This window comes from Alnus glutinosa, chromosome 12, assembly GCF_958979055.1.
Source record: "Alnus glutinosa chromosome 12, dhAlnGlut1.1, whole genome shotgun sequence".
NCBI lineage: Eukaryota > Viridiplantae > Streptophyta > Magnoliopsida > Fagales > Betulaceae > Alnus > Alnus glutinosa.
The window spans coordinates 16,758,441-16,778,747 of NC_084897.1; the positions used below are offsets into that span (position 1 = coordinate 16,758,441).

At 35.4% G+C, this 20,307-nt stretch overlaps 2 protein-coding genes across 4 annotated transcripts; one reads left to right on the forward strand and one right to left on the reverse strand.

The window, feature by feature from the left end:
- LOC133851150 (uncharacterized) lies at positions 1-8,327 on the forward strand. The gene is made up of 3 exons (XM_062287464.1): positions 1-354; positions 737-2,713; positions 7,709-8,327. Exons 2-3 carry the CDS (start codon positions 1,112-1,114, stop codon positions 8,090-8,092), a joined length of 1,986 nt encoding a protein of 661 aa, XP_062143448.1. The 5' UTR covers positions 1-354; positions 737-1,111; the 3' UTR covers positions 8,093-8,327.
- A 3,434-nt stretch (positions 8,328-11,761) lies between these two features.
- On the reverse strand, positions 11,762-18,842 carry LOC133852387 (uncharacterized). 3 transcript variants are annotated; one of them, XM_062289132.1, is made up of 9 exons: positions 18,690-18,842; positions 17,947-18,418; positions 16,033-16,391; positions 14,598-14,847; positions 13,619-13,787; positions 13,421-13,523; positions 13,104-13,232; positions 12,385-12,600; positions 11,762-12,161 (listed from the first exon to the last, which is right to left on the reverse strand). In XM_062289132.1, exons 2-9 carry the CDS (start codon positions 18,179-18,181, stop codon positions 11,883-11,885), a joined length of 1,740 nt encoding a protein of 579 aa, XP_062145116.1. In that variant the 5' UTR covers positions 18,182-18,418; positions 18,690-18,842; the 3' UTR covers positions 11,762-11,882. The 3 variants fall into 3 exon arrangements, with proteins under 3 accessions (XP_062145116.1, XP_062145117.1, XP_062145119.1); XM_062289133.1 differs by lacking the exon at positions 18,690-18,842 and adding an exon at positions 18,593-18,659; XM_062289135.1 differs by lacking the exon at positions 18,690-18,842 and adding an exon at positions 18,621-18,638.
- Between the last annotated feature and the right edge of the window lie 1,465 nt (positions 18,843-20,307).

Below are 20,307 nucleotides of genomic sequence, written 5' to 3' on the forward strand. Positions count from 1 at the left end.
AGACTCGACCCGAAAATACAGAGACAGAGACAGAGATAGAGATAGAGAGAGAGAGAGAGATAGAGAGATCTGAGTTGGGGGAACGACTCGGGACCGAGTTGGGACGCGTACTTTGAACTGTTTTGTCAGAAATTAATGGTTGAAGAAGTTCGGAGAGTACTCAGAGAGACACAGAGAGAGAGAGAGGGAGAAGGTGATCCTCACCGTTAGATCCCATCTCTGAAATTCCACACCAACCGTCCGATTCTCTGTCTCTCTGTGTCTCTAGCTTAGCTCAAAATTTGGAGCTAGAGCAGAGCTTCACTGAAACCGATCGGTCTCAAATTCGGAGATTCTCACGCGGCGCTTTCTCGGGTACTTCCTTGCATTCTTGCTTTACTTTTTTGGTTTTCTTGGTTTTGGTTGAAACGATGTAAATTTCTGTTTGGTTGCTCGGAAAATGGAGGAAAATAAAAAGAAAGCGAAACTCTGGATTGTGTCTTTTCTTGCTTTGGCTATCAGAGAACCCTGGGTCTTTTTAGGCTCAGTTTTTGAACAATCTCAGGTTCAGAATTCGGATTTCTTTCGTTTTCCTCTTCTTTCTTAGTAACCAAACAGAGAGATAGAGCGGAGGAGAAAGATTCTTTTGTTTCTGTTAAAGAAAATTGCTGTTAATCTTAGTTTAGATTTTTAAGATTGATTTTGTTTGTGATTTGAGCTTATTTTTTCATTTGAGTCTTTCTTTGTTCTTGTACAGATTTGAGCTCTGTGATAGCGTACTACTGTGATGGAGCTCAAGATCAAACAGCGTGAGTGGGTTTCAGAGTTTGAGTTACAAAAGCGGTGGAAATTTTCTATATAGCGAAGCAATTTGGACTAAAAAATTGAATTTGAATGTTCTAAACTTGGTTCAGCCATCTGAGGAATCTCTAGAAATATAAGAGAATTTGAAGCAAAAGAGGGCTAATATAGTAAATAGCCCTGATTTTGTTGGGTTTTCTCTAGCTCTTGAAACCCTAGATTTTTCTTAATGGTTCTCTTTGGATTTTAGCTCTATAGCTTCAGTTTCAGCAAAAATGGAGGGAACCATATAGCTTAGAATTAGAAAGAGTTAGATAGAGAACGAGAATCAATGGAAGATTTCTCAAAATATGCTCATAGTCCAGCTCATTTGGCGGTAGCCCGACGTGACTATGCTACCTTAAGGCGCATTCTCGGTACCCTTCCTCAGCTCGCTAAGGCTGGGGAGGTTAATACCGAAGAGGAGTCTCTGGCTGCTGAGCTCCATGCTGATGCCGTCTCGGCTGTTATTGATCGCCGTGATGTTCCGGGTCGCGAGACTCCTTTGCACCTCGCAGTACGGCTGCGGGACCCCATCTCAGCAGAGATTTTGATGGCAGCTGGTGCGGACTGGAGTCTCCAGAATGAGAATGGTTGGAGTGCTCTCCAAGAGGCGGTATGCACTAGAGAGGAGTCGATTGCGATGATCATCGCAAGGCATTACCAGCCTCTTGCTTGGGCAAAATGGTGTCGTAGACTGCCACGTATTGTTGCCTCAGTGGCTCGTATTCGTGATTTTTATATGGAGATAACTTTCCATTTTGAGAGCTCGGTCATTCCATTTATTGGCCGGATTGCCCCGTCAGATACTTACCGCATTTGGAAGCGTGGTTCTAATCTTCGTGCTGATATGACCCTTGCTGGTTTTGATGGGTTTCGGATTCAAAGGTCTGATCAGACATTTTTGTTTCTCGGAGATGGGTACTCTTCAGAGGATTGCAATGTAACTTTGCCACCTGGTTCTTTGATTGTTCTTTCCCATAAGGAGAAGGAAATCACAAATGCTTTGGAAGGAGCTGGTGCCCAGCCAACAGAAGCAGAAGTTTCCCATGAAGTGGCATTAATGTCTCAGACAAATATGTATAGGCCAGGCATTGATGTTACGCAGGCTGAGCTTGTTTCTCATTTGACTTGGAGGCGACAGGAGAGGACTGAGATGGTTGGAAATTGGAAGGCCAAAGTTTATGATATGCTTCATGTGATGGTGAGTGTGAAGTCAAGGCGGGTTCCTGGTGCAATGACTGATGAGGAACTTTTTTCTGTGGACGATGAAGAAAGGATGGCAAATGGTGAGAACAATGATGAGTATGGTGATCTTATGACAGCTGAGGAAAGGATGCAATTGGATTCTGCACTTCGTATGGGGAACTCAGATGGTATTTGTGAGGATGAGGAACATGGGGTCGTTGAATATCCAGAAAATGGTTCATTAGGTTCCCATGAAAATTGTGAATCCAATGGTGTTGTTAAGGAGAAGAAAAGTTGGTTTGGTTGGAACAAGAAAAATTCAAAGAATCATGGTGATGATCTTGAAGATTCAAAGATTTTGAAGAAGTTCTCCAAGTTGGCCCCAGAAGGTAGCAACCAGAAACCAATCGATCACCAAAAATCATTGTCTGAATTTCCTAAGGAGGAGGATATGGGGGATGGTAAGAAGGGAAAGGATAAAAGCAGTAAGAAGAAAAAGAAGAAAGGGGTCACTAGTGAATCTAATAAGCATGAGAGCGAATACAAAAAGGGTTTGAGACCTGTCTTGTGGCTAACACCAGATTTCCCTTTGAAAACAGATGAGCTCCTGCCTCTACTTGACATCTTAGCCAACAAGGTCAAGGCTGTTAGGAGACTCAGGGAGCTTTTGACTACTAAACTTCCACTTGGCACATTTCCAGTCAAGGTAATCCAAGATATCTTCTTTTGTGCTTCTGATATTGCTAATAAACCATCTTTACCAAACATTTTTTTTATCGGTAAGGCTGATTTTGGGTTATAACTGTTGGTATATGCTTATATCACTTTCTGCTTTTATTATGATGAAACTCCTTCACCTCCATTTGTTTTTTGTTTTTTTGGGATTGTTTACAAAGTAGGATCTATTCTACAACAAAATCTATTGTTTAGGTCTACTTCTCTTCTTCTTCTTCTTCTTCATCATCATCATCATCTTTATTCTTTTATTGTCCTGGGAGGTTGGGGAATGGAGGAAAGAGTTGTTCTAGGGTTTGAAAAAAGTTTCATTGAGAAACAACTGGCTTGCCCTCCTTTTCAAAGTGTTTTCCTAAAAAGTTATATTACTGTCATGCAAAATGGTAAAAGACATTATGTCACTTGAAACTAGGAACTTTTGAAATGACCAGAGAGTTTTCTTTTTGTTATTAGAAGTACCAAATCATATTGAATAGTTTGCCCAAAATATTTTGGAATATGATTCTATTTCTTTTGAATCTGTCCCCTTACTGGCATTCTATGTTTTCCACCATTACTGGCATTCTATGGGAGATTCTGTAGGCATAGAAGAAGTATGATTTGGAGGGTGGTACTTTTGTGTCTAATAAGGTGTTATGATGAGAGATTGAGAGAGGGGTGCCCACTCTTTTGAGGATCATAAATTGTTAATGCTAAGTTTGAAGCTATTGTCTTTAAGAATGCCTTTGGACTGGATAGTTGCTACCGATTGCTTCACTTTTGCTTCCTTAATTGACTTAGACTTTCTAAATTTACAAGTTAGGTTTTCTGTGTGTTCTTGCTTGTGTTCTTTTTGGTATTTCTTTTGTTTACTTCCTGTGTATTAGGGTTGTAACCCCCTTTCTTTTTCTTTTTTTCTTTTGCAATTTTTAATTAATTATTACCTTAAAAAACATGGTAGAAGCATATTTTTACTCAATTGAAAGTAGGAACTTCTGAGACAGTTTTCTTTCCATTAGCCAAATACCAAATCATAGTGTGCTGAAAACATAATGAAAATTTCGCCCATTTATTTTAGAACTATGATCATTACTGGAATCTGTAGTGAGAAGTCCTATTGATTTGATCTTGTTTTCATATGCCACTGAAATGATCTTAATCTGTTTAATTAAGCAAAAGCACATGTCAGGCAGGCATTGAAATAGGAAAAAGAGGGAGGTCTTGTTACACTATTTTGTAGAACTGAGGCAGAGCTGGCTGTCATACTAGAGCCTTGTATAGGAAGAGATTATAATAAGAAAATGGAGAAATACTGAATGGTATTGCCCTCACACTTGACATAAGGTAGATTTTCAATTTGGTCAATCTAGTTAAAAGTGTATCAAGGTGAATTTCTTGTTCGATTGTTTCTTTAAAATATGAAGTTTCATCTTGTTACACATGTTGTTTGGGGTGTCTTACTGAATCATTTACTGAGTGAGGTCCCAGCATTTAAGATATCAACAATGTCTTTTTTCCTTTTTTGATCAAAAAGAGGGATACAATGGACTCAGAGATACTTAGTTGAAGAATTCTGTGTTTGCCTCTGGTATGGATGCATAATTTCTTCTGGACTGGGTAGTAAATTTATGACCATTCATGTTACTAGGGTAAACTTGTGGCATATTTTTGGGCCAATTTGAAGGAATCACTGTTAGCTGTTTTCAACTGATTACAGAAATTGAAAGATACGACTTTTTGATAAGTAATAAACTAGTCTTATTAAACGCGTAAGGCGCCCCTAAGTACACTAGAAGTATACAAGAGAAAGCATCTAACTAGAAAACGAAAAACGAAAAAGAAAATCGCCAAAACTAAGCGACAAAGGGGACACAAAATTCACCGTCCAAAGATACAAAGTACGAAAAAACAAAGCTAAAATATCCTCCAAGAACCTTTCTAAATCCTTGAAACACCTATTATTTCTTTCCTTCCAAACACACCAAAAAATGTATGTCGGAACCATCTTCCAAATTGCAGCACTCGGCCTTCCATACATCCACCAACAGGAAACAAGTCAATGACTTTCCTAGGCATAACCCAAGATATACCAAAGCGAATAAATAGAGCACTCTACATAGCGTAAGCCACATCACAATGAAGACGAAGGTGATCCACTGATTCCCCTTTTCGCTTGCATATGCCACATCTATCCACTAAAATAACATGCCTCTTCCTGAGATTATTCAAAGGATTTTGCCTAGGGTTACCGACCACTCAAAAAAAGCCGCCCTCGTAGAAGGTTGACTCCGCCATACATTCTTCCACCAAAAGCGACTCTCAACAAAACAAGCCAGAGAGCTAAAGAAAGACCCGTCTTTGAACAAACCTTTGTTGGAAGAGACCCGCCACTGCCTATTTTCACTACCTCTTCTTACACTGACTGAGTGCAACATCGGATAAGTGAAGCAAAGACATCCACTTCTCAGTCATGCACTTCTCTAGAAAAGCTTACGCTCCACTGATTGATACCATCCAAAAGCTCCAAATTATCCACAATAGAGGCATCCTTCGCACAAGCAATACCAAATAAAACAAGAAAAGCTTTCTTAAGAATTGTATCCTCCTACCACAGATCATGCAAAAATGAACAATCTCACCTTGTCATTTGTCATTGACCATTTAATCTACCCCTAGGAGGTTTACATAGGATGTGTGTGAAGGACTATACAGGGTATTGGTTTGGATGTTTGTGCTGACTACAATTTAATTTTTTTATTAGTAAATGCAAATTTTATAAATAACAGCGTAAGGCGCCCCTACAATTTAAATGTAGTAAGGTATGGTTTTGGTCTTACTTCAGGTTGGTGAATGGCTTGGCACTAAGTTTAATTGGGGTAGGTTATCCTGTGGCTGCTCTTGCTTGGTCTCGTGTAGAATTAGTTCTGAAATATTCAAGTTGGATTTGAACCTATGATGTGTATAGAGGATGTGTCTTGGGTCCTATCTCATGCACATCCCCTCCTCTTCTCTCCCTTCCACACTGCCCTCATACACAGACATAGTAAACAAGAAAAAGAAGAAAGCAAGTAGAAAGAATCCCCATTTTTTTTGTATGAGAAACAAGTAATAGGCACCTAGGCCAAAGACAAATGCCGCTTTACTGATTTTTAGCCATGTGTTTGAAGATCATGAGACTTTGGTAGTCGAGCTAAAGAACAACATGATTAAATTCCTTTATACATGGACAGTAGCACAATGGTCCACATTTTTCTAGTTTCTGAATTTTTATATTTTTATTCATTTTTTTTCTTCTTTTTAGGGGTCTCTCTTGTATACTAGTACCTGTGTACTTGGGTTGCGCACTTCTGCGCTTTCTAATGAGATTTAATTATTTATTAAAAAATAACCAGATTATGGATTTTATTTGAATTTTACTTCTTAAGGTTTTACACCCTATGACAAGCTCTCTGAAGTTACTCCTCTTGATGGTGTTTAGTTAATTAAATAAAGCCATTCTGGCTGTCAATCTTGGTAACATCTTGTGGTTGCATATTTCCTATTGGATGTTTGAAAAAACTGATACTTTAAGCCAATGAACTCTAGCTCAAATGGCACTCTCTCCACCTTAAGAACAGGTGGTGGATAAGGTCATGCGTTCAAGACCCATCGGTGTTTGTCACTTACTAATATGGGTATGTATAAAAATACACTGATGATTAGTAGTAAAAGATCTGCACATACTTATCAAAAAAAAAATAAAGTAAAAGATCTGCGCATACTGCTTTGAAATTATTCTAGTGCAAGCTCTTTTTTCCTGCCTTTGTTAGTTGTTTTAGCAGTCATCAATTACTATAGTTCAGAAAACCTTCCTTGCGATCCTAATTGTTGTTGCAAGTTACCTTCTGGGAGTCAGTTCGGTTGCCCACTAGGATACTACATAAGTGTACAATTGATATTAGTATACCTCACCACATAGTAAGATAATAATGATGTTTTGGAAGAGTATGGAAGTCATAGTATCACTTGGTTTATAGTATATCTGCCCACACTCCTCCCTTTTTTTTCACCGTTATTCTTAATTTATCTTTTGGGAGGGGTGTGGGGAGGGATTGGGTGACACAAACACTCTCTTTGGTCAAGGCAATGGGGTGAAAAAGTGACCAAGTTATATGAATTAGTCATGTATCATCAAGTGGCCTAAAAACCAATCAGATTTTGCCATCACACAATCTGTTTTAGTCCGTCTGTGTGCACCATCATCCTCATCATTTTTTGCAACTTCTGCTTCTTTTTCTTTTTCTTTTAAACATCTACTTCACTAACAAAATCTGGATTAAATTTTTTTAACTCAAACCTTAATTATGTGAAATTTTTGAAAATTATGTTTACTTGATGCAAGTGGGATTGGTTCAATTTAAAAAAAAAATATAGTGATAAAATAAGGAAAAAGTAAATCTTGGGGATCATAAACTGAGCAAACGCTGGCCAAAGAAAAAAAAACACGAGAGGAGTTGGTCGAAGTTCAAACTTTTCCTTTTTCGTTTTGGTAAGTAATTCAGTCTTATTCAAAAGCGTAAATGGGCGCAACCCAAATACACATGACTTTTAATTTTGGTGTATGACTTTTAACTTCACGATGAAACTTAGTAAGATGGATTGACATTGCTAATTGTGTACAGTTGGCTTTAACTTTGCCGCATTACATGACATTTGTTGTTTTACGTGCAATTCTGGATAACATCATGAGCTAACACTTTTAGATTATAAGACTGCTGTTATACCTTGGTTACTAACTTATAATGGATTAGTTCATGATAAGGGAGGTTCTTTGATAGATCACTTTCTCGATTACAGTGTCTATCAATTACAATCCTAATAGTTCATTTTATCCTGAATTTTTCCTTTTTTCTTTTTTTAATTTGATATTATGTTTGATTATTCATTGTTGTAAAAGAGAATAGTGTGTAATAACCATGTCTATAAGATCTTATTTTCTCTTATGCAGGTTGCAATTCCAATTGTCCCTACTATTAGAGTCCTTGTTACGTTCACAAAATTTGAAGAGCTTCAGCCATCGGAGGAGTTTTCAACCCCTCTGTCCAGCCCAGCACATTTCCAGGATGCCAAATCCAAGGAATCGGAAGGGTCCTCCTCATGGATTTCATGGATGAGAGGGAGTCGTGGTGGGCAATCTAGCGACAGCGACAGTCACCGGTATAAGGATGAGGTTGACGCTTTCCACATACCATCAGACTACACCTGGGTTGATGCGAATGAGAAGAAGCGGCGCTTAAAGGCAAAGAAAGCCAAGAGCAGGAGACACCGGAAACCGACAGCGGCCAAAGGTGTGGATGGGGGAAATCAGGTCAATGAGGAAGTTGAAGAGTAATTACATCAAAATCTCTTTGGAACTTTGCCCCCATTTCGTTCCATTACGAAGGAGAGGGAGGTAAGTAAACTCCTGTTTGCATCTGACTTCATTTTTCCCTTTGCTATTGGGTTGGCGGATGATTGTTAGGCAATCAATTTGTTGTTCATTAAGACGAGCCTCACCTTCTTGTTCAGTTGTTGTATTGTGATGTGAAATGAGATTATAGAGGAGCAGAGGCTTCTCGTTTCTCTCATACCTTCTTTTCATTCTAATTTTACTTTTTTTCTTTTTTCTTTTTTCTTTTTTTGTTTAATGTGATTGGCATCCTCTCTGTCATTCAAGTGCAAATTAATTACTATTCTTCCGGCAGACTTTGTTTTGTTAGGAAAATTTAATGGAAATATTTTCAGTCTAGGGATAGCTATATGGTTTTGTTACAAGTAGAAAATAATGGTTGGATCACTCTTCATGACTTTGTCTCAATTATATATATATATATATATATATTGTAGAATGGATGTAAAAGTGAGTATTTTAGTTGAAATTTTATTTTCATGTCTAAAAAGGGCCTTTTTTATATTCTTCTCAAATTTATTTTTTCCATAATTAGAGCATTCTTAACAGCCTTATCAAATTTTACTAGCTAAAAACCACTCTTCTCTTTTCTGATAAACTACTTTTTTAAAGCACTCCCAGCAACCTCACGATTTTAACTATTTATTATCACTATTCTATTTAAATAATATTTTTTTCAGATTTCTTTATTCTTTCTCTATTTAATCTTTTTTTGAATGTTTGTCTTTTCTCAACGGTCATATTTTTTAATATTTGTCTTATTCTAACGTTCATATTTTTAAAATTGTCTTTTCCTAACGGTCATATTTATAAATATTTATCTTATTTTAATGGTCATATTTTTGAAAATTTGTCTTATCTTGACGGTTATATTTTAAAAAAAATGTCTTACACTATAAATAAGACGATTTCCTTCACAATTATAATTCACCTTAACCAATATTTATTTTCCATTCAATCTATTTGTACTCTTATGGCTCGTTTTTTCTTTAAGAGTCGTTCTTTTCTTCCCAAAATTCTTCGTGATGACTTTGATGATGATTTAGAGATAATTATGGGTGCTATGGAAGGAGGATCAACATCGCACCGTGGGAGAAAGAAAGGAAAAAAATGGTGTTGTGCCGAGACTAATTTGTGTGAAAAAAAAAAAAAAAAAAAAAAGAGTTTTTTAATGATTTGGTGAATGAACCGTACTCACTAATTTTGGTGAGTATTGTTCACTCACAAAATTTTTTTTGTTAAACTGGTGGGACTACTGGGAGTAGTTAAAATTTCTAGGTCAATGCTCAGTTAATTGACAAACTCGGCTAAACAAAAACTGTAAATCAAATTGAAATTCTTAGCCTTGCTTCAATCAACGGTCAATCTTCTCATGCAAATCTCCCTTTGAACTCTTTGTTAATTTCTTGCAAAAATGTTATCTTCAGCATACACTTATTCAACTTGTTTTTGCTTCATTCCTAAAAACAACAAATGTCGTCTTGTGAGTAGTCGTCGTGGTTGGGCTAGGCCATACAGCTTAGCCACCTCTTTTTTCTTTTTCTTTTTCTTTTTCTTTTTTTTTTTTTTAAAAAAAAAAATTTGTTTTCTCTCTATTTATTTATTTTATTTTATTAAATCTTTTTGATTTGAGGGTTATAATTGTATTTTTCACAGCCATTTCTATTACCTATTTGATGAAAAAGCTGATAGAGGTCTCAAACATATTAGAATATGCCCAAACTAGGTTTAAAATCTATCAAATTGAAAAATATGAGTCTTTAAGTCAAAATGGCCAAAAGCATATGGGTCATACCTGATTTCTCCACCAAAAAAAAAAAAAAAAGAAAGAAGAAGAAAGGACTAAACTAAAATCCCCTCATATGTAGGGATATGGATCTTAATTCATAGACAGAATTTAAAAAGTTGTTGCATCTAATAATGTAGATAATGTTACATTATTTAAATTTTTTAAAAGACGTCACAATATTAAAATCATGTACATTGTTAGATACACTATTTTTAAATCTTCACTATGAAATGAATACGGTCTTTTTCATTTGAAATGGATAGGAACCTATTCTCATATGTAGGGCCGCAAAACAAAACGCAATTATTCATGAATAGTTTGAGCTTAGCTCGTTAAAATGCTTGTCTGAGTTTGTTCATCAATAATTTTATTTTTTATAAGTAATGTTTGCTCATCAATAACTAACCAATAGATAAGCTTAAATTTAATGTTTGATTAATGAACCAAGCTTGAACTAATTTCAATTTGACTCAATTTGATCGCGAATAGTAAAAAAAATTAATACCTTGTGAGATTAATATATTGCAACTTTAAAGACAAATTTTGGAAGGACATTTTGATTTAAAGTTTTCTAAAAATTATTACTTTTGAAGTATCTCTTCAAAATTATGGAAAATCTTCTTCTTCTTCTTCTTCTTCTTCTTCTTCCCTTTCCTGTTTATCCTCGACTCTCAGATCCTTTCCAGGATTTTCTCAGAGAAGAAACATGAGGAACCTTAAAGGGTTTAATATTTCCAGAAACAATCCCCCCATAACCCACATCCTTTTTGCAGATGATGTCATTATATTTGTTAGGGCAAACCCCACTAAAGCCTCCTGCATCAAAAATTGGTTGGATAAATTATGTGAATGGTGTGGCCAAGCTTTCAATGAAAAAATTCATCAATCCATTTTAGTAGAAACATTGGTGCCTTCCACCAATGCCTCTCTATCTGGGGTGCTCTGCCCTTTAAAAGAACCTATTAAGGCAAAATACTTGGGCCTCCCATTGTTCATGAGCAGATCCAAAAAGGCTTCCTTTGATGATACTACTGCAAAGGTGTAAAATCAAAATCTGAGGTTGGAGGGCAAAGACCTTTTCTCAAGCTGGCAGAAATGTTCTAATTAGATCAGTTGTTGCTGCTGCTCTGCCCTCCTATGTGATGAGCTCCTTCCTTTTGCTTTCTAGTTTCTGCATAAGCCTTGACAAGCTCTTCAAGGACTTATGGTGAGACTTTCCCAAAATAAAAAAATAAAAAAATAAAAAAAATAAAAAAATAAAAAACAATCCTTGACCCTGGAGTTCTATCTGCCCTCCTCATGCCTTCAGTGGGATAAGGCTCCAAAACGATGTTAAAAAAACTTATAGGATTTGGTTTGCAGAGTAGACTTTTGAAATAGAATAACTATTCTTAAGAATAACTATTCCATGAGACTAAATATTCTCTTACAAAGAGGAAACATTTATTTTTCAAAAAAAAAAATTTACCCATATTAGTTTCTATTTTCTTTCAAAACAAAAAAAAAAAAAAAAAAAAAAAAAAAAAAAAAAGAAGAGAGAAAAAGAAAAAGAAAAAGAAAAGAAAATGTTGATGTATGTGGATGGCCGACCACCTCACTGCAAAAACCTGGGGTTAGTGCAGCCACCCCATTGCCATTGAGGGTGGCTGAGAATCTCATATGTATCATATTAAAGGTAAATATTTCTCATCATATTAAGGGTAAATGTTTCTCCCCCCCTTTCTCTTCGTTCTTCTATTTGAAGCCCCTCTTTCACTTACATAAATAAAATAAATTAAAAAAGAAAAGAATAGAGAGAGAGAGAGAGAGAGAGAGAGAGGATAGGAGTTGTACATATGTACCATATTATTACGAGTCTTTGTGAATGTGTATATACATCAAGAGTATTTACAGGTAACAAAATTTAGATACAAATGAAATAGGGAGGTTTTAGGTAAATCTCTTCTACCAGAATCGATCTTTGTTGACACTCAAGTATCCAGCCATTACTTTTCCTCCGGTATTCCTCATTCCATCTATAAGCACGCACCAAGTGGAACCCAATGCTCCAATGAAAAAGTCTGCTTCCGTCGCCATCAAGAAATTGACGATCGGATTGTTTGTGCTTCTCTCCCTACCAAGACTCGATTCATAACTCGCCATTGAAGTGTTTCCCACTTGGCGTGTCACATTCGTGTAGTAAAAATTCCACTCAGAATAGCTTTTTGACTTGTCAATAACTTGCTGGATTTTAGTCACATATGGATAATATTAGCTTAAAGCATAAACCCTATTCCAAAGAGAAATATTTGGTTTTCATCTTTTACTCATCTCTTATTCATTTCCATATAGAGAGATTGAATGGAGAATTTGCAAAAAATATGGTCAAAAGATATACAAGAAGGGAGACAGATGTGTAACAGCTGTGTGTTCTAAAAAAAGTTTTAAGACAATATTAATAGTATACCTGCATTTCAGTAGAAAGCCAAACGTTGTTGAGGTGTGGGAAGTGCTTCCTGATGCGATGTGCAAGATGCATGTATTCTTCAAATTCAACTACCTTCATTTCGCAAGCTTTGTCTCCCATCCTGACATGAATGCTTAGCAGTGGCCTAGGCACCCATGGTTTGTGACTTGACCACACGTAATCTTCGATATCAGATCTTGGCGTGTTTGTAAATCCCTGAGACAGAATTCTCATGAGGCTTAATAATCTACTTATGATTACAAACTTGGTCTTTGTTAAGACTGTTATGATCATAAGTGTCACATATGACTTAAGTACAATCTTAACCATGTGTATATAAAATTTTGAATACACTCCTCCCCATGCAAGCCGGTTTTCAAGGGTGAGTTCTACCTGAAGTTTATATCATTTGGTATCAGAGCTATACACCACATCACAGATTCGAGTCACAGAGAGGACAACCTATAGAATAGAGTGAGCCGCTATAGACATTGGCTACGAAAGTGTGATGGTATATTACGATTTTAAGTGTCTTATATGACTTCAGTACAATCTTAACCATGTATATATAAGATCATGAGAAACCTCCCATTGAAAGCCAATTTTCTAAGGGTAGGGCACGGCACACATACCATATTACGTGCACACTAGCAGGGTATAACTTATATATCTGTAATCAAACTTCAAAAGTAAACACGCAAGGGCAAAAATTGACAAACCTTTGGCCATTCCTTGTCAAGACTTCGCAGAACTAATTTTGCAGCTTCCTTTCCAAATGCAGCATGGCGCTCAACATTTAATAGGCCACACGTGTACTCTGTTTGAAACCTCATTAAGTAGCGAACTGCCTGAGAACAACGTAAACAGAATTACAGCCATCAGGTTTCAAATTTTCAATTATTCCTTTTTATAAGAAGAAATTGTGTAGTATATATTACTTCTCTTTTAAAACTACAGTCCATGAGTATACAAGATTCAAGATTTCCATAAAAACTGAAAATATTGATCCCCTTCCAGCTGAAAATTTAAGATGTACCTGTGCCATCCACCACCTCCGATCCATCTTGCGATGATAAGCAATCAAACTCCCATTTATTTCCGTAGTTGGTTGCAAATAACTCCAAGGGTGGCCCCATACCCTGCAATAAAAATTGACATCAACAAAAGGTGAAATGATATTCTAGAAATCTCTGAGCGCGGGTTAAGTTAAATGGTTAGATATGCAGCAGCTTGCCTAGGAATCCGTCGTCCAGACCATATTTCCTTTGAACTATAATTTCCCTTTTCAGTTATGATTCCTCTTTTCCATGCCTCTTCACTCCCCAAAAGCTCAAATGCACGGTCTCGGCATTCTTGAGATGTTTCTGGAAAGAAATAGCAAGACCAGCTGGAGCGGGATGAACCTAAAGAGAATATTTGGTACTTATTATTAAGGATGAATATAATGAGATGTTTTTCTTCAAAACGGATTGCACTTAAGTTTTTAAACCTAAATAATAGATTCTTGAGTACCTAAAAGAGAATAGATGGCAAATATCATGTTATGCCTGAAGTAGTTAGAAATAGTTTAACACACTACATATGCCAAAATATCATCATGATTGGATGATTTGAAATATGAATCCCCTTAATCGAAGACCAATTTTTAAGTTTTTCTAAAGAACTAAAGTAACACAATAATATCCTATCATCCACTCATTTGATCATCAAGTGTCCCACATGGCTTCAGTACAATTTTAACCTTGTGTATATAAACTTTTGGGTACCCTCCCATTGCAAGCCGATTTTTAATGGTGAATTTTATCCAAAGTTTCTATCATATTACCACTTAGATCTCTTAAGAGGGAAACAACCACCATTAAATTTCAAATTGTACACTTAGATCTTCTAAGAAGAAAGAAATTGACATTGGGTTTCAATTTTCAACTATTCGAGCAAAAAAAAAGAATAAAACATTCAACTTGGACTTCGTTCAAGTTAAGGATAATTGCTCAAGACAGTCGATGATTAATAATATGTAGAGTAATGCTATACTACTATACGATTGCCATACAACTTGATAATGTGGCAGTTAAAATCAACTATTGGATTAACACTTATAAAAAAATAATAATAAAAAAAAAGCAATGGCTGATTTTTACTATCCTATCATCCTAGCTGTATATTAGTCTACTAAATAACATTACTCTAATATGCATTGCTACAATTCATACCTTTACATCCATCATGGTCAGCCCGATTATAATAGTTGGTAACAAGGACCCTTTTCTCATTGATTGCAATAGCAAAAAGACCACAGATTGCAGCAATCTGTGCTCCAATACCATATCCAGGTAATCTCTCCCAGTCAACTACAAGAAATTTAACATTTGGATCGCTGCAGTTCATTGGATGCTGATGGATCCATAAGTCACGTTGCACTTTTCTAGTCGAGGGGTAGTTTTCTTCATCTGATCCTGAAATCTGCAAAATTAAGTCATAAATTAAAAAGGGCATCCTTAAATTTGTGCTTATGAATGATGAACTGACACGTTAGACATTGTTGTTCCATGGTTATTGGAACTAGGAGAAATCTACAGGCAATTTAAGTTCATTATGCAAAGCACTTAACTGAACGTATTAGACACAAAATAGCATTGAGATTATTTTCCTTACAAGATCTTGCTCTCAGTTGTAAAACAATAAAATATATACAATCCTAACGAAAAACTTATGATGTGAACTCATTGCAAATCAATAAAATTCAGAATGAAATGATTTAAATAAAAATCTTTTCACATCATTATGTAAAGAATCTATATATGTTTACATTATTTAAACCGAATTCTGAGTTTAACATTTACGTACTTTATAATTACATGTATTTGTTTAGAGTAATTATATTCATCACCCCATTATCCCCCCACATCCCCCAAAAGCTGATGTGACTTGTTCCCCCAACCAAAAAAACAATCCCTACGCACTAAATGTTATGGGGACCGCACCACATCAGCTTTGAGAGGATGGGAGGGGGATAATGAGGTAGTGTATCTGTGTATGGTATTACTTGTTCTTTTCTCACCACACCCTAATATACCCACAAAGGTTCTCCTAAACCATAAAAAAAAAAAAAAAAAAAAAAAAAAAAAAAAAAAAAAAACATTTTTTTTGGGTAAAAAAAAATACTTCTAAACCAAAAAAAAATGAGTTTTCTTTTTCTTTCTCTCTTTTCTGGTCAGGGACATGGCATAATTGCCACTAAAAACGTTTATATATAGAGAGAGTAAAGTTTTTACCACATGTGGGCTGAAGCACATGGTGCCCATGCACCCTCGTCCATAAATTTTATTTAAAAAGGGAAGGAAGCCCTTATTTAAAATACTTTGTCACATCAAAAAAAAAGAATTTTTGATGTGACATAAAGTATTTGTTGTGTTTCAAAACAAATCCCTTTGATAAAATTTTTGGGGTTTTTTGAGCCATTTGCTTGGTTACACAAAAATAAATAAAATACATGTACAGATGGGAAAATGCAAAAGCACACACACATAAACAGATGGCATATTAGTACTTAGAAATGCATGATTAGATCAACAAATGTAGTAGGTTTCCAAGTAAATATTCCAGGTTAATAACATTGTCTATGAATTGTAAATCATAGAAACATACCCAGGGAGGATGAGCATTTTCAGAGTATCTCCGCCGCTCATTGGTTGCAGCTGCCGGGTGCATGTCCAACAATCCCTTCCAACCTGCCCAAGGAGGGAAGCTCCCATTCTCAGACCGCTTATCAAGACGATGATTTGCTTGTGCTCTCAACTTGCAATTTTCCAAATGAGGGGCTTTTGGCACACTAATGTCTCCGTTTAGTTTTAATGGTTCCAAAGTCGGTTTAGTTAGCATGGCACTCCAAGCTGAATATAGAAAGGAGACTCTCTCATCATTCTTCCTTTCTTTACTACTTTGCAAATCCACTAAACTCTCTGTTTCCTTTGGTTTGAAATTGCAGTCCTTACCCGTAACCACATCTTCAGCCAAAAACAAAAAAAAAGAAAAAGAATGGTAAATCATTAGTAATCAAGAAACAACATCGTTCAATGCAAATCAATGATCAAACTAATTAAATTACATCTACAAAGTTTCTTTCTTCATGATTGGGGTGGCAATTTTTAACACGACCCACAAATTCAACACGAAATCAACGGGGTTAAGGTTAAGAGGTCTAACCCGTTTAATTAAATGGGTCGAGTTATAGTTGACCTATATAGTCTTATACTCATGCTTTGACTCAAATCCGACACACGACATAAGAGTTAGCAGTTTTTGACACGATCCTTAAACCCGACGTGAACCCAACACTAAATTAGCGAGTAAAGGTTGAGAGATCTGACCCATTTAATTAAACAGGTCAAATTATAGTTGACTTATATAATGTTATACCCATGTCACAACATGAGTCGAACCCGATACGCAAACTCCTAAATTGCTTAATTCTAAAAACCACAAGAATGATCAAAGTTTTTAATCATTTAGTAGCACAGAAAGTAGGCACTAGTGGCTTGTATTGGAAGCATATAAAGGAAAGCTATCAATGATCTAAATTTTTAAAATTGCAAATCCACTAATCTCTCTGTTTCCTTTGGTTTAAAATTGCAGTCCGTACTCGTAACCACATCTTTCAACCAAAAGGCTATTGGTAAATTATTAGTAATCAAGAGAAACCCTCATTTCTTACAAAAAGAAAAAGAAAGGCCCTCATTCAGTGCAATTCAATGATCAAACTAATTAAATTACGTCTACAAAGTTTCTTTCTTCATGATTGCTTATTAGCCCCTAAACTATCACCACATTTTCATTTACAGCATCATCTAAATTTTGAAAACCGACATTGGGCCCTTCATAGTTCATACTACCACTATGTGTTAAATTAGACTCTTTTACATTTTTCTCCCCAAAATACCCTTACAATTGTTAATAAATTACCATTCCAAAAAATTAAAAAATTAAACAGAAAAAAAATGAAAATACTGAAAATACAAAAATATGGGTGGCGCACAAAAAGTATTTTTCCAACAGCAAGAATGATCTAAATTTTTAATCATTTAGTAGCACAGAAAGCAGGGACCAGTGGCTTGAATTGGAAGAATATAAAGGAAAGCAAGTAGGTGGATTGATTAAACTAGACTATGATGTATTTAACAAGTTACTATGGTCAAGTCAAATATATGTACCAAATGTATTTAACAAGTTATTCTAACTTTAAATCGCTTCAAATTCACCCCTTAATCATAATTCTGTCCAAGTAAACCAACCCCAATAATATAAGAATTGAGAAAATGCTAAAAACTATATATTTTTATCCACAATTATCTTATAATATTGATCAACGGTTGATTGGACTGCCAAGACAGCATTATAGAATAATTTTTATTTAAAAATATGGCATAAAGCTTTTCCCTTTATTTCTTTTCTGTTCCTGAGAATTTATTTTTCAAATTTTGCCAATAAATATTCAATCACAAAAAATAAAAAAGTACCAAAGAATCGAAGAAGTAAAGAAGAGATAGAGAGAAATGCACTTACCGATGATTTCTGAGCTTGAATTCCATGGTGAATTGGCGAGTACTGGAATGGCTGAAAATGAAAGCCCACCAAACTCGAAGGAACCAAAAGAAGTGAGAGCAGCAAGAAAGAGAGAGGTGAGACAGACTCCACAGAGGAAACCCACCACACAAATTTGGCAAGGAAAGGAGCTCCCCATTTGCAGAGCCTTCTGTGAGACCACTCTCTCAAAATACTTCTTATTTGACGTCTCCATAGTTTTCGAGAGAAAATAAAGAATCCTTTCCTCTAAAATCTCATGGAATGCCAACTAACTCATAACCATAATCACATGAATCCACTCACAATCTTTATCTGTTGTTGCCCATCAGATTTTCCACAACCAACAGTGCTTAAAAATGGGCCTTTTCCCAACTACTTCACAGAATTACCCTTCTCAACAATCCACTTCACCTTTACACCATGTGGTCCACCTCTATCTCCCTTAATCCAACTGCAAAATAAATGGAAATTCTAATTAGATAAAATCATATATATATATATATATATATATATATACACACACACACACACGCAGACAGTCAGACAGACCCAAAAGAATTTTAAAGTAAATTGTTAAAAATAATATGTTTCCATGGAAGAACAGAGAGAACATTCAGACACACACCCAGTGAAGTAAAATTATATAAGCTTACAAATAACTTTGTTTTATCTGGTGTTAAAATTATGAAGAAAAATACAGGGGAAGGGATGCAGAGAGACACCTGCCAAAAAGGACAAGAGTACGACAGTGTAGAGAAGATAAGAATCCAGAAAAGCAGGCAGCCCAGGCCAAAATACACACACAGTGTGAGAGAGGAAGAGAGAAGGTAGCTTGAGGCTGTTCAGTTTCGCAAGTAAGAAACATACATGTCATCCCTGTTGTTTAGTTTTTAATAAATAAGTGTGCATGCGGTACAGTCTCTACTGGTGAGTTGTGTGACTGGTGTCTCCTTTCAATAGAGAGATGGGATCACCTGGTGCAGGTAGCATGTATTCTTTACCACAGGGCCCCCACTAGGGCCACCATCTCTCCTTCATCATCATTTGTATTTAGTATGATATATTATTAACAGCTTTCTTTCAATAAAAAAAATACCATGTTGATCATTCCTGGTGTTATATAGATTTTCAGTATTTTATTTTCTTTTAGGTTGATAATAATTGCATAATATGAGCAAAGAGCAAAAAATGCAAACTTCATTTTGAGAAGAAAATCAGTCAAATTTATTTTTTGGATTTATTGTTTATTGTTTGTTTTTTTAAACCGGATTATCTTTTTCGTTTGAATTTTATTGTCGAAGAGCTCATTCCTTCCTTTAGTTCGTTTGTTTATTTGTGAACTTTGTCTTATTATTGGATATATATAAAATAAAAAAGGTAAATGACGTGGGTGTGTGATGTAAAAAAGTGTTCGGGCAATTTGGTAATTATGTAGGTACTAACATGTCAGAAGAGATAGGTGTCGTATTCTTAATGGTATTAAATGACAATGATGTGACGTGGAGAGCCGTTAGTTTTTAGATAAAAAATTTATCTGAGGTACTAATTTGGTCTTTTTTTTCAAAACTAAAGTATCATCTGTGAAGCGAATTGAAACTCAAGTATCAAAAAATAAAATTTTCAAAATTCAAGTATTAAAAACGTATTTAACTCAATAAAATAAAATAAAATAAAAAAGAGAGGAAATTTGTTTGAGAGGATCTGATGCCCAAGCTCTTCCACCAACTTTGTGTTGCGCGGTTTGCTGTAAACTCGCTGTTTGAAATTGACGTGACAACAACATTGTAAACATGAGTTTTCCACGGGTGCATCCTCGTCCCAATGGTCCCATGGGATTTTTTATTTTATTTTTTAAATCCAATATACAAAATTGTAATAGAATGTAAAATGAGAATATCAGTAGATTAAAAAATACTTAAGAAAGTAGGGTCCGTACTTGAGAGAAATTCCGTTTTTTTTTTCTCCTTTTTTTTTTTTTTTTTTTTTTTAAAGGAAAACATAAGATTTGTCACGACAAAAAATAAAATAAAATAAAATAATAATAATAGTAATCCCACCATCAATTGCTTCGTTTATAAATTTCATAGTAATCAAAATATTGGGGTGACCTCGCAATTCTTACGGGGGTGGAGACGATGGGGTCGGTCTATGAATTTTCCTTTAACCTCATTTATTTCGAAAGAATGAAGGGAGATAGTGCATTAAGCTGATTGCAAAGGCCAACTACCACCCATGTACCATATAGTAAGGAAATATCAATTTATTGTTATAAACCGTTTATGAATAAGAGTTTTTTTTTTTTTTTTTTTTTAAGAAAATATCACTGATATTTCATTACAT